This window comes from Sturnira hondurensis, unplaced genomic scaffold (assembly GCF_014824575.4).
Source record: "Sturnira hondurensis isolate 20B ecotype Veracruz unplaced genomic scaffold, ASM1482457v3 Scaffold0003090, whole genome shotgun sequence".
NCBI classification, from domain to species: domain Eukaryota; kingdom Metazoa; phylum Chordata; class Mammalia; order Chiroptera; family Phyllostomidae; genus Sturnira; species Sturnira hondurensis.
This window is the reverse complement of record NW_028075721.1, coordinates 1,577,349-1,591,741: the sequence shown is the minus strand read 5'-3', so window position 1 is coordinate 1,591,741 and position 14,393 is coordinate 1,577,349. Positions and strand designations below refer to the sequence as shown.

At 52.8% G+C, this 14,393-nt stretch overlaps 1 protein-coding gene across 7 annotated transcripts in view; it reads left to right on the top strand.

Moving 5' to 3' along the window:
- The window catches only part of DUS2 (dihydrouridine synthase 2), a 40,218-nt gene that overhangs the window by 23,062 nt on the left and 2,763 nt on the right, over window positions 1-14,393 (top strand). For all 7 annotated transcript variants that reach the window (XM_037041443.1, XM_037041447.1, XM_037041444.1 and 4 more), the window contains 8 exons: window positions 791-838; window positions 4,553-4,618; window positions 4,802-4,872; window positions 6,738-6,824; window positions 8,228-8,396; window positions 10,514-10,635; window positions 11,986-12,135; window positions 13,232-13,319. In XM_037041443.1, coding sequence (XP_036897338.1) covers window positions 791-838; window positions 4,553-4,618; window positions 4,802-4,872; window positions 6,738-6,824; window positions 8,228-8,396; window positions 10,514-10,635; window positions 11,986-12,135; window positions 13,232-13,319 — 801 coding nt within the window. The remainder of the gene's footprint in view (window positions 1-790; window positions 839-4,552; window positions 4,619-4,801; window positions 4,873-6,737; window positions 6,825-8,227; window positions 8,397-10,513; window positions 10,636-11,985; window positions 12,136-13,231; window positions 13,320-14,393) is intronic.

Genomic DNA, 14,393 nt, shown 5'->3' with positions numbered 1-14,393 from the left:
GGGCACATGCCTGGGTTGCAGGCTGGTTCCCTGCAGGCCAACTCCCAGCAGGGGACCCACTAGAGGCAACCATACATTGATGTTTCTCTCCCTCTATCCTTCCCCTCTAAAGATAAATAAATAAATTAAAAAAAAATCAAAAAAGAGCAGAAAAACTACCAATAATCTCACTATCAAGAGGCGCTCTCTGTTGTGAAAGTGAAGATTCACGTGGCTCCGTGGGCTTAGGTGTCCCTTAGCTGGGGCTTTGTTAGTGTTTGACATCGGTCTAGGTGCTCAGGATGGGGCTGTTGTTGCTGGCAGGGGAGAAGGGGCTGGAGAAAGTCTGCAGGTTGCATGTCCCTGAGTGGCTTTGCTGATGGTGGTGGCACCAAAGCAAGTGAAAGTAGGATAGGAAGAAGGTGCATTTGCTTTAATTTCAAAGGAAGAGTGTTTCATTATTATGTTTTTTCTAGGGGCTTGCCAGGTGGGTTTAGTTTATTAAGACACTGATACTCTGGGTAGGCAATGGGCAGTCCTGAAACATTATTTTTGTAGAACCCACTTCTAGATAGATCTGTGGCCTTTGCTAAGTCATCACTATTAGAATTCATCAGACCCTGACCCCTTTCTTTGTGGGTAGGGTACTGCCATTTTCCGACTCGCTAAGGAGACCTGACGATTGCCAGTGGCCCTTGGTCCCTTGGAGACGTGCTGGGGTGCTGGCATGTTGCCGTACCACATTGCCGTGTCATGGGGAGGGGCTGCCTCCCTCCAGCTGTAAGAAGCCCCTCTGTGTGCTTTTCCTTAGGGGGGAATGGGAGCTGCTCTGCTGTCAGATCCCGACAAGATTGAGAAGGTAAGTCCTGCGTGAGTGAAAGCAGAGGTCCTTAAACATGGCACATCTGCGCTCCCCCTCCCAGGTTTAGGGAATCAGGCACTCCACCTGGGGTCTGGGAAATCTGTAAAAGGCTTCTCAGGGATGTCGACATGCAGCCAAGTTCAGTAACCTCTGAGCCAGCCTATAATTGACTTGGAGTTCCTTAAAAGCCCAGGCTGGGAATGTGTTGACAGAGCTGGGGCGGGTGAGGGGAGTGGGGAGGGGCGGACTCATTTAGAGCCTCCTCTCTCCCTGTATTGCCTCTCTCCTTCTGAGAAGATCATGAGAGCACAAGACCGGCGACCTGTGGGTGTGGACAGGCTCAGTGGCTGTGGAGGTGGGTTGGGGAGGATTGGCCCCTCCCGGGGGCTTGATGAGTACCGCAGTGGGGCCCCAAGTGCTGCAGTACTCCACCACCAGCCTGTGAGAGCAGGCCGGATCAGGGTCATACGAGACAAGTGAATTTAGTCTCCTCTGACCCCTTCCCTCAGTGATTCTAGTGGCCAGGTTTATGAGGCTCTGGGGACAAGTTGCCATTTGCCACCCAGTATTGTGAGCTGTCAGGGCACGTGGGATGTCATTTTCTGCTCCACCACAGACACCTTTTACTTTCCTCTCAGTCTGCCAGCTCTCTTCTTGTCACTCTTCCTAGCTCCTTTGACTTCCTTTTCATTCTCTATCTACTTGGGATAAAGCACCACCAGTAGAAGCTGCCGCTGTTTGTGCTGGCTGTGGGGTTGGCAGGTCATCCCGCATGTCCTTTTGGCACTGTCTCTGGGATGTAGGAAGGCCAGCGTGTTTATGAGCTAGGTGCCTTCTCATTTTTCCCACGTGCGGGTAGGTACATACAATGAGTCTATAATGTGCCTATGACGTATCCTTAGTGTTCTTAGAGTACTTTCCAAAGGCTATTCCAGCATTTATTCCATTTGTTCTCCAGATCCCTTGAAGTAGACAGGGAAGGTGTTAATTATTTTCATTTGTTCAAGAATAATATAACTAAAGCACAGAGAGGGAAAAATAATTTGCTCAAGATCATGTAGCGAAAAAGTGGGCAGAGCTAAGGCTAAAGCCACGGTCCTGTGACCTCTCCCCTAGCACCAGCGGCCCCTCGAGATGGCATCTCAGGTTAAAGGTGTCGGGTGTAGTTTATAAGTGTCTAGCCCTAAGTGTAGGTGCCTGGACTTAGGAACCTCCAGTCAGACACTTCTCTGCAGGATGGAGTGGTTGTGAAGACTGTGGATGTCAAACGTTTTACTGCACTTAGGCGAGGGGCCCCTCAGGGAGTCTTTTCTTTATGTCATTGCACACAGGCATTTCTGTTATGCTCTGGCCTCCTGGCTTCTCCCATTCATGCCATTGGCTCTGTCCTCTCACGGCCCCTCTTTGGGTGCATTTCACGTGTGAGGCTCAGTTCATTCTCTCCCTTCTCTGTTTGGTGGGATGGTTGGGTGGACCAGGCAGGCTGGTGAATGGGGTTTGCCTCATGGCGGGGAGGTTCCAGGCTTCCATAATAAAGCCAAAGGGGACTGGGAATAGTGGGCTGGAGTAGATTCAGGCTCAGACTGTGCTGGTGCACTGGGCGGCCGGGGTAAGAACTTTGTGCGTCTGTGCAGGCTTGATGTTTTAGGCCCGTGGTTCCATCTGTGGGAACATCTCAGGGGCACTGGCAGAAGTTTTTTCAAAATCAGGACGTTTGGTTGGAGTGATGGAAATTTTTGGAAGTGGGATAGAGGCAGGGAGAGTATCAGTCTTTTGACAAAGCTTCCTAGGTGACTGGTTACTCTCCCTGGATTAAGAACCTCAGTTTTAGACTCTAATTCAGTAATGTCCTCTTTCTCACCCTTGCTCAGGATTGCCTGGGCCCCCTGCTGCCCAGGGCATCCCCCTGGTGCACACTGCACTTGGGCTGTGACTCACAACTGGCAGGGCCAGGACTTGAACTCGGTTCTCACTGATTCCCAAGTCTAAGCTTTCCCATCCTCTTCCCCAACCCATTCCCAACAACTAAGGGAGCTTTTCCTGTGATCTGGTAAGACAGTGCTACCTGTGGGTAGATGTGCTGTAATTTGCTCAGGCAGGGGTCTGTCGCAGATCCTTTTCCCCACAGACACATCACAGAGGTGTGGTATCATTTGGATCCAGGAGAGTTGGTCCTGGACAGTTTTGTGCTACAGCCTGGCCAGGAGACAGTCTCTAGTGCCTTTTCCTCTCAGTGTGACCCTTGCAAGGGGCTAGGGCTTTTGCTTGCTAATCTCCTTCCTGGTCCATGCATATGAAATAAACAGAAATACTGAAGAAGATGCTTAGAGCTACTTAGATAAGACACTAAAAGGAAGCTCTGCAAAGCAGAGGATTGGATCAAACCAGCCGATGTTGCTTAAGTCACCGAACACCAGAGAGTTCTAAGCTGGCACTTGCAAAAAGGAACCTCCCAGAGACAGTGCTGTCAGCCTGACGGAAAGGACTGGAGTGAGAACTTTCGTTGTGTATCTCAGAGGGTCTGGCAGTTCCCCCTTAAAGGATAGGTGCTCCCTTAAGGTCTCTCAGAGGACCCCTAGGACCTTAGGTGCAGTCTGCCCTGCTGGCAGCTGTGCCTGGGCCAGCAGGCCTTATCTCACCCATTATCTGTCCCCCTGCCTGTCAGCCCAGCCTCTTAGTCTGATGTCTTCTGAAGCGCCTGCCTCATTTTGTCGCTGCCCAGAAGGCTTCCATTGCTGCAGCCTGGCTCTCTGCTGCCCTCACCTGTCTAGAACCAAGACTGGCAGCAGTTGCCTGTATGTCCCCTCTGCTCTGCTTGACAGCGACCCAGTTCTTAAAAGTGGGCTGTTGGGATCACCTTCTGTCCAGCTTGCCAGGCCTGAAGTTTCTGGTGAGGGAAGAAGGTGGCAGTGCCTCAGACATGCAGTGTCACCCACATCTCTCTTGTTCTCTGGCCCTTAGGAGGTCCGGTCTTGATACCTCCCTGACACTTTTCTGTACGGCTTTCTTGATCTGTCTCTGAAGTCCTTTGCAATGACTGTGCCAAGCAGACACTTTTTACTATGTTGACTATGTTGTCTTTTCCTATGCCCATTCCATTCCTGTACATTTGACTCCCTTAAAGAGAGGGGGTCTGTGAGGACAGGGCCCAAGACCTGTAAAGCCCTCGTGCTTCCTCACTGTGCAGACCCCGAAACAACACTGAGGGAGCATTGCCTTCAGGCAGGAGAGAAGCTGTGAGCCGTGTGTCCTCTACCAGGCGAGGCCGCAGGATCGTGTTGAGGGAGTGTGTTGGGCAGAGCCTTTACAGACACGTATTCCTAAGGCCTGCTCCTAGAGACCCATTTAGGAAATATGAGGTGGGATCTAAGGCTCTGTATTTCTTAAGCTGTCAGATGTTGGCCCTGGCAGAGGATCACTGTATTTTACACAGGCATGCATGCAGATCCTCACTTTCATTCATTCATTTATCAACCATATGTACACCACTGTGTGCCACGCAAGGGGCTAGCATAGAAAAAAGATGCACTCCTTCCTTCATGGAGCTTAACGTGGATATGCGTGCAGTGGATATGCTTGTGGACATATACATGGACACAGACATGTCCATGCCACTGGGACACACAGGTCTGCAGCGGAAGTACTCAGTACAGGTCACTGTGGTGGTTTGCTCCAGAAGAGGCAGGTGCTCTTGTGTTCTCCTCTCTGCAGATCCTCAGCACTCTTGTTAAAGGGACACGCAGACCTGTGACCTGCAAGATTCGCATCCTACCGTCGGTAAGGGTGGGGTGTTATGTTTGAAGGTCCATTTTCTCTGGGGATGTCTATTTGGGGTGTCAGTAATTTTTGAGGTGTTGAGTTAGGGTTGGAGGAGGGTGCAGAGCTGAGCCCCCTTTAGGACATTTGACAGCTGCTCCCTCTTTGGCCTCTGTAACCACCCTGTGCGGGTCTCTCCCTCAGCTGGAAGACACCCTGAGCCTCGTGAAGCGGATAGAGAGCACCGGCATTGCCGCCATCGCTGTTCATGGGAGGTGAGTGGTTGCTTTTCTAGCAACTAACTTGCAGCGAGGTCCTCTGCCATCCTAACGATCCTTCAGCAGACCTCAGGGGACAACTAAATTTTCTTCTACATATACCCCTGCCTCTGCCTAGCTCTCTGACATCCTGGGGGCGGTTAAACTCTTATGAGCTTGCATTTTCCTTTGTTTCATTCACTGAGCATCCACTGGTGGTAGACACCGCCCTGAGCTTTAGCGACAGGGAGACCAAGGAGGAAGGAGAAATGCCCCTAACCTCAGGAAGTGTAAACGGTAGAGATGGAATGATTTGCTCAAAATTGCATCATGTAGGCAGGAAGTGGTGGAATTAGAACTCTGACTCTGAATCTCCTTTTCTTTCCACTACGTTGAGCAAGAGCTTCTGCCCTGAATGACCCCAGGCAGACTACTCTTCTGCGGGTACTGCCTCTTCAGTCTGCCCCTGTAGGATTGCCAGCTGACATTGTGACTGCTTTAAACAGTCCTTGTATCTGTAGCTTGCTACACTCTGCTGAGAGCTAAGGCGTTGCTGAAGGCTACCCTGGGTTTCCCAGTCAGACTTGCCCCCTGTGTCCAGGCTGTGCTTTTGTACAGAATCCCAGGTTGGTAGACTTCGGTCAGAGTGACCTCTTCTCTAAGTGATGTTCCTTTTGGGTTCGGGGGTCTTGTAGGAACAGTGCATCTTTTGCCAGTTGTGTCTATTACAGTATTTTCAGAAAAGGGAACCCAGAAGTCCAACATGTAAAAGAGAAAAGCAGAGCTGTACTGATGGGAGCTGGCAGGGCGAGGTGAAAGGCCACACCCATTACAAACCCTGAGGTCACAGGCCCTGGGCTCAGACTGCCTGGTTTCAGATCCCAGCTCTGCTGCTTGTTGGCTCAGTATTCTTGGACAAATAATTTAACCTCTCTGTGCATTACATTCCTCATTTGGAAATTAAGGTAATTTCTGCTTTGTAAGGTTGCTTTCTACCAGTAGTTGAAACACTAAGAAGACAGATTTCAGCGAGTGACCTCTGGTCATCGAAGTTTTCGAGGATGGCTGGAACTGGCTGCTGGGGCTGTAGAGAGGTGAAGGTGGAAGCTGGGTTGACCGGGCCTTCTGAGGCCCCTGCCCTTTTGTTGAGGGGCATGGCAGAGGGGACACACCCAGACAAAACCTGGGTGAGGGCTATGTGGTCACCCACCTCTCTTGCTTGTTCCTGAGTGCAGCTCAGGTCAGGGCTCACCTCAGCACCCCTAAGACTCAGTGTCATTCACAAGAACTTACAGTTGACCTTGGAGGGAGGGCCCCTGAGTTGTGCTGCCTCCCTAGTGGCTCCTTGTGACAGCCATGGTCTGTGGCCTGCCCTGGCTGCAGGGTCTACCCTGTGCCAGGTTCCTGCCCCCAGGATCAGCTGCCCATCTTGGCCTTAGAATAGGCAGCTGTGTGGGAGTGGCCAGTCTGAAGGGCAGCAGCTGTTTTTAGTCCCATGGGGAGGGCAAGACCAGGACAGTAGAGGTAGCATTCTTACGGCACTGTTTTTCATCTCTGGCAGAGGTGAGGGGAAGTCAGGGGGAGGTGGCGTGACCTTGGAAATCATCCACCCACCTCTGCCCTTTGCAGCCGTGCCTCACCTGTAGGCCTCCAAGAGCTGAAATTGCTTTCTCAGCGTGGACCTACGCTGTTTCTGACCCTCACAGCAGAGGTCATGGAGAGCCATCCACTGCAGCCTACACCCCTGTCTCTGATGGCCACGTGACCCTCCCGAGATTCAGTAGGGAGGACCATAGGGCTTGATTATAACATAACTCTGTGTGAACTGTGACATGGCCTTGGGCACTCAGCCCTCAGCCCCATCTTTTTTGTTTATCTCCAAGGAAGCGGGAGGAGCGACCTCAACACCCTGTCAGCTGTGAAACCATCAAAGCCATTGCCGAAACCCTCTCCATTCCCGTCATAGCCAAGTAAGCCTCCCCTCCTCATCATTTACTTCCTTATGCCTCACCTCCCTCAGAAGGGATTTAAGCTGGCATATAAAAATGGGAGGAGATGGCATTAAAAACTGACTTTAAGGAAAAAGAAAACCGGTGGGGTGAAAAATGAAGACACAAGCACTTGCCATGTTCCTTGGCCTCTAGAGGGTGAGTGGCTGATGGAGGTGTGCTGGAGGCAGGGGCCCAGGGCATTCTGATGGGTGGGTTGAGGGTAGGAGTGTTCAGGGTCATGGAGAGCAAGAGCGCAGCTGCTGAAGCAGGCCCAGTGGAAGGTGAGGTCGCACTGGAGTTTGGTGTGCGGGGTGTAGGGCGAGGAGGCCCAATCCAGAGCAGGTGGAGCAAAAGTCAGCTTACAGTTGTGAGTACATGAAACAGAGAGTTTATTCTTGTATTATTTATTAATTATTATATAATTTTCCATGTGAATAACTGTGAGCCTACTTTTGCCCATCTCTGTATGGCTCAGGAATCATAAGGCTGGCAACAGTCCAAAGCCCAGACCGTGCAGCTATGGGGCCTGGAACCTAGACTGGCAGGTGTGAGGTACCAGTTATCAGCCCAGAAGCTTAGCAGCCAGACAGTGTCCAGTTGTTTCTGGGGAGCTGCAGTGGGGAGTCCAGATCAGCAGACCTCAGGACGGCACAGAACCCGATGGCGGGGTGGGAACATGGAAGTTCCAAAGCCCTGAAGCCCTGACAAGAAACGCCTGATTGGTGGGAGGGAGGGACAGAGCTGAGGGTGAGGTTGGCAGGCAGGCCCGGCCTTCCCCAGGCCAAGGAGTTTTAGGGAGAGGGTAGGACTCCTCAAGACACTGGACCCTCTTACTGCTGCTCCGACCTGAGTGTGTTTGTGCCTGTTTCCCACAATGCTGCCTTTGGACTGAGGCTGCTGCTTGGCTTCTAATGGAACAGATGAAGACGGAGCAATGTACAAGGGGGCCCTTGGGGCTGCATGGTGGCGGGGAGGGAAATTGCAACTAAACTGGGCCTCCTTCCTTCCTCTCACAATCGCCACCACATCTGCTCCCTCTCTAGGGTTGTGACCTGGCCCTTAGTGGGCATATAGTGGGGAGGGGGTGGGGGTTCCTGTAATCCCTTTAGCCACTGTTTAGGATGAAGTGGAAGGAAGGTAAAATCTCAGGGATACCTATTAAGTGCCAGCCGTGGTTCTAGCTGCTTTCCTATATTATCTCCCCTGTTACTCTTAACCCCACAGTGGGGTGTGTGTGTGAGAATCTCCAAGCTCTAGAAGTGCTTCCAGCTGAAGGACTTAGCTATAGCCACACAGTTAATGGGAGGCAGACCTGGGAGTTGCCTTGTTCTGAAAATGCTGGGACAAGGATGGGGACACCCCTCATCCCTGTTGCCTTTCAGTGGAGGATCTCATGACCATATCAAAGATTATTTGGACATGGAGGACTTTCGACAAGCTACGGCAGCCTCTTCAGTGATGGTGGCCCGAGCTGCCATGTGGAACCCATCCATCTTCCTCAAGGAGGGCCTGCAGCCCCTGGAGGAGGTCATGCAGAAGTACATCCGATACGTATGTCTGTGCACTTCTTTGAAATAAGCATTTCTCCCCGTGTGCCTCATTCCTGCAGAAGGTGCTTTGGGTGAGCCCCAGCTGCCAGCAGCCCTCGTCTCTGTCCTTTTCTTTTCAATTCTAGTCACGCGGCATTGGGTCTCCCAGGGGCCTGGGGAGGCATGCCGCCCATCACCTCCCTTTAAAGCTTCTAAGATGTGGGGTCATAGCAGGGACCTCTGGAACCAGGATGCTTTTGGGGCCCAAAACACATGATCTCTCTCTCTCTCTCTTTCTCTTTTTCAACTGCCACACATACACATGCATACACAATGACAATGGAGTCTGTGTCACTGAAGACACCCATGCCAATGTGTAGGTGCCAGAGCAGCCACAGCCACAGCCACAGCCACAGCCAGGAGGAACCATTGTAGCTGTTGTCGTTGAGGACAGATTATCTCCACAGAGACTTCTCACCTTGTCATCAGTCAGAATCACTAAAGACTCTGCTCTTGCTAATTCCCAGAATGCTTTAACCCCTAACTTAGGGCATAACGGACTGCTACCCCTCTCCCTAGGGAATAGCTTTTTCTTCTCACTGGGAGCTTGATGGTAGTGCATTTTCCTGGAAAGGAATTTTTTTTTTCGACAAAGTAACCTGCCCTGTCCCCTTGGTACAACCCTGGAACTCTGTGGGACTTTGTGACCAGCTGTGCGTGTCTGCAGGTGGAGATAGTGAATGGTCCTCATATCTTCAATGAGTTGGGCCTGCGCCCTCACTGAGAGCAGACTGCTACCCTCCTCTTCAGTCGTGGGGCTCACAGCTGCCTGGGAGGGTCAGGGGCATCTCAGACCCTCAGACTGCCTCTGTCCTCTTTAAGTCGTGGTCGTGCCTGGGCAGTTGTGGCTGTGGAAGCTGGGGATGGTAGGAGGCCTTGAGGCCTGTGTCTAGGGCTGGGCAGCCTCCGCCCCCGAGCCTGCTTTGCTTGATGCTGCAGCTCTCATCCTCTTGGTTGTGGGTGTCCTGTTGGGCACGTTGGTGACCACCAGCCTCTCCAGTGTCCTGGGTCAGTCAGAGGCAAAGGGGGCTTTGCCTCTACCCCAGGTTGCCTGTTTAACTCTTCCGGCCAGCTGGCAAGTCTGTGGCCAAGACACGTCCCGTTGTGCTGAGCTTGCTCACTGGGTGAAAGGTGCTGTTATCATTCCTGTGTGGCTCAACCCTTGGCAGATCCCCCAGTGTTGTCCTGGAGAAAGGACCGGCTTTCAAACACAGGCAGGGTTGTTTTGGGTCCAGCCAGCTGTTTTCTGTCCCAAATAGACTGAATCAAGGTCTTACTGCTGGCCGGGCTTATCTGCATATCCCTGCTTTGTCCTGAGCGTGCTGTGGCACCTTCCCAGCCACTGAAGATGTAGGCTTAGTGTAGGCATTATAAAAGTGTAGGGGGCAGGGGTTAGAAGGCGTTCTGGAGGGCTGGGGTGCCCTTTGCGCATACTCTCTGGCCTGCCCTAGCCAGGCGGGCTTCTCCTGGGTACCCGGACAGTCAGTTATCTTATCTCCCTGAGCTTGTACTTACCAGTTTGTGAAGTAATGGTAACAGCTGCACCTCACGCTTGTGTCGCTCAGTGAGGTAACAACATGTGTGAAATGCTCAGTAGATAGGGTTCTACTTTACCCACGTAGGGGAAATTGGAGACAGGTCAGTTCAGATGTGGGAAGGGAAAATACCTGTGTGGTTATAAGGAACAGAAGAATCTCACCCTGTCCTGAGGCCCGTCCCGCCACACCAGAATTTGTCTTGTTCTCCTCCCCGCCCTAGAAGATGCTTGGCATCAGGTCCTCTCCGGTTAGCTATGGTGGCGGAAGCAAGAAGGGCTCTCTGCACATCCGGACTTCAGACAGGATGTCCAGTGGGGTGTGCTCCTGATTATGGGCTTTGGATGTGACCCTTGAGCTTTGTACCACTAACTGGAGGAATAGATGGCCCAGATGCAGGTGGCTCTTCTTGTGGGGTCCCACTGCCTCGGCTGCAAGCACACCTCTGGTGCCCCCTAGGCTCCCCTTTCCCTGCATCAGAGCAAAGCTCAGGCCTCAGAACCTGCCTGGACAGCAGGTGGGCTCAGGTGGGTTCTTCTTCCAGGCTGTGCAGTATGACAACCACTACACCAACACCAAGTACTGCTTGTGTCAGATGCTACGAGAACAGCTGGAGTCGCCCCAGGGAAAGCTGCTCCACGCTGCCCAGTCTTCCCGGGAAATTTGGTGAGAGGGGCTGTGGGCTATTCACCTGACCTGGCTGACATTGCCCTGTTTTGACTCTGGGCCCTAACCTGACTCTACCAGGGGACTGAGGATACAGCTTCTGGAGATGGATGTGCAGTAGTGGGGTCATGATACAGCTTTATCTGAAAGAAGGGGATACTTTCGAAGCTTTGGAACTTTCTGTCTGTGGACTGATCTCAGCAGCAGAGTCTCAGGCGCTGAGGCACTAGTTGGATGGGGGAATGCCAGGCCCAGGCTTGGGAATTCCTGGGGGGGGAAGGGGCTTTCCCAGTCAAAGATCATGCCACCAAGACGGCCCAGGCTTGGGAATTCCTGGGGGGGGAAGGGGCTTTCCCAGTCAAAGATCATGCCACCAAGACCCAACTGTCAGGAGAGTTGGGGTTGCAGAATGGGGCCCTGGGCCTGCGCCGGTGCCCACACCCATCGTTCCGCAGTCTGAGAGGCCACCCCTCACTCCTCTGTTCAGGTGGTTGACATTTGGGCCCCTCACAGCTGGCCTATTGCTGGCTCCCACAGCTCCCTATTTACTCTTTTTCCCACTTGCACACCTGTACTCGCGCTGGATCTTCTGCCCGAATGGTCTCTCCCTGTCATGTGGGCTGTGTGTATCTTCCCTCCTCCAAAGAGGCCTTTCTGAATCACTCTCACCCCCAGTCATCCATCTTTGTGAGTGTCTTCCAGCCCTCAAGATGCTTCCTGGAACAGAAAGGCCTTGCCCAAACCCTCCTCATCCTGGGCTTGTGGTGTTGGTTCTGTCCCTGTGCCACCTAGCTTAACCAGCTTGACCTGAGTGTCTTGTGAGCTCAAGAGTATAGTTTTCAAGAGTATAACTCTGTAGCTCTGGGTGGTACCTCAGTTTAGGTGAGGCCTAACTGCTTGTGGCCGGGACAGGAAGTGGGGAACCACTCAGTGGCCAGGCCACCGTCTCTTCCTCCCACGGGCCCACATGAGGATGAGGCTGGGCATGCCTCCTGTACTTGATCAGTGTTGGTCAGCTTACTCGCTGCTGGCTGGGGACAGCTGCCTGTATGCTCTTCTTTGGAAGAAAGGCAGGGCTCAGATGGTGGAAGTGACCTTTAGGACCTCTTCCACCTCACCCTGCCTGCCCTCCAGTGTTCGCCCTCCAGGGCCCACATTCACTGTCCATCTGCCAGTCCAGACTGATTCCAAGGGTGAGTAGAAGGTACCTTCTGATGGCCAGATCCTAGTGGTGTTTTGGTGTGTGTGCGGATGGTCATTTTTCAGTGGTGGGGCCCTGGGCTCCTGTAGTAGTTCCCTCATTGCTGGTTCCACTAAGGGGCTTGTCCCACTCGGCTTGTCTTTCCACAGTGAGGCTTTTGGCCTTGGTACGTTCTATGAAGAGACCACACGAGAACAGGACTCTCGGCGGGCTGAGTTCTTGGCTAGGACCCCAGAAGAGGCGAGGGAGCCAGTGGAAGACCCCTCTGGTGTCATTAGGATGGCTGTCAAGTTTGACCGGTAGGTTTCCAGGTGCCTCACCTTGGGCCAGGGCCAGAGCCCTTGGGCTGACTGCACTGGCAAGCTGTCTGCTGTACTTGGTTAGGGACAAGCTTGAGGACCACAGGTCTCTTTGGTTTGGACACTTGTTCTCAATTTTTAGTAACCTAGAAAAGGCACTTTGGAGAAGATAGTTTCTGAAAGCCCAGACAACACTGTTAGGGTTGCACACGTTGTCCCAGGGGCCTGAACTCCACCTTTCCCCTGCCCCACCCACTCCCACAGCTTAGGCGAGAGGACTTGTCTCCTTCTGTTCCTGAATGTCTGTGCTTTTTCCCCAGCCCTGAGGAACTAGGTGCCTGTAAGGATCTGGCTATGCAATTCCTGCCCACACCCACTGCCCCTCACCGGCTCTCTGGTGTCCCCTCTTGGCAGGGATACCTCCGGCCAGTTATTGCTTCAGACTGTGACTCAGCTTTGACTGGGTCTCTCATCCTTGTCCTTTGCAATCTGGGATCTAAGCCTTTCTCAGGTCCCCGAGCCCAGACTAGAAGCCCATCTTGTCTGGCAGGGGCTTGGGAGAAGAGGTGCAGGATCAGCCGTTGGGCAGTCACACTCAAGGAGAACTCCTGGTAGGAAGTTGGGACATGGTGCAGACTGACTCTGAAACCTGAATCCACTCTGTATAAACAGCAGCGGATCATCTTGACACTCAGCAGACCTCATTAGGATGGGTACTAAGCTAGATACCTAAGCCCTTTTTATGGCCACCCGCGTTCCTCACCCCTACCCACTCTCTCTGGATCTTGTCTTGAGGGGCAAACTGGACTTTCCTCCTTGGCTGTCAAAGGCTGTTTTCCAGGCTGGAGCTCAGAGTGTTGGGAGTTCACTTCCCACCCCAGTTCCCCAAGCATACTGAAGCCCATCTTCCCTTTGGGCAGAGGCAGCCCCAAGCTATGGTGGGGCAGAGTGGGACATCAGGAAATAGGTACAGGAGTCTTAAGGCAGCAGCTTGATGTTTTCGTTCCTGCAGCTCCTACCAGGAACTGAGTAGGGCCCCTGCTGAGAAATGGAGTGGTGATGGGTGGGCCCTGACTCCTTCCCCTCCTTTCCCTAGGAGAGCATACTCTCCCCAGATCACCCCCAAGACGTGCCTGTTGGAATGGTGCCGGAGGGAGAGGTTGGCACAACCTGTGTATGAAACGGTGAGTTCCTGGCCGTGGCCTGCCCTGCATCCAGCCCTGTAGCATTCCCACAGCTGGTGCCAATGCCCCCAGCATACCCACAGCTTGTACCCTGGACTCCAGACTGCTTGGCTGGAGCCTGGCTTTGCCCTCTGTAGGCACATAGTGGTTACTGGTGGCTGAACCAATTGCCGATAGAGCCTTCCCTTTGACAGTGGTCCTGTTGTTAATTCTGGCCACTTTTCATAACACTGAACTAGAGACCTAAGTAAGGGGCTGCTTGAGCCAGTCTCTGCCAGTGGTGTTGCTTAGGGATGGGAGATGTCTCTGGTGCGGACCAAGTGACTTAGGAAGGCCGCTCAAACATACGAGTTAGACATGTTTTCGGACCAGGCTGAAGCTAATGGGGCATAGAATTGGGCCCACACATGGGACCCCTCAGTCAAAACTGAGACACTGTTGGTTTACTAAACAAGCCTTGTCTTATTTCGCTGGCTCTGTCTCTGGACTTCTGACCTCCAAACTTGTATCTTCTGCACCTTGTGGCCTCTTCTGCCAAAGTGACATTTCTAAAGTGGATCCAAACTCTTATTTCCCTTGCTCAAGTTCTCCTCTGCTCAGAGCATGAGACACTCGCCCCTATCCCCGCCACCTTTCTGCTTCAGGTCTCTTCCGCCCAGCCCTCTGTCCTGCCGTATGTATCACCTGGTCTCTCTGCCAGATGGGTCTTCTTTGCCCCAGTTCTTGTCCCTTCTCACCCCTTTGCCATCTGGTGAACATTTTATTTTGGGGACATGGCCCATCCAGATGTCAGTAGGAGGAGACTCCATAGACACCGCTAAGGGCTTGGATGGCCCTATGCTCAGGTCCATGACAGAACTCCTGACTCGCTGCAGCGTCATTGTCTGTCTGTGTATCCACCTTTCTCCCCTGGAAGATGCACCACTTATTTCTGCAGGGGAGGAACACGTGGAACAGGTAGCTTTCATTGACTTGGATGGGAAGGACTTCCTTTTCTCTGCCTTCAACATGACCCCAGCAGGTGGGCCTCCAGGCTCGTTCCCCTCCTGCAGCCATCCCTATTTCTTTTGCTCT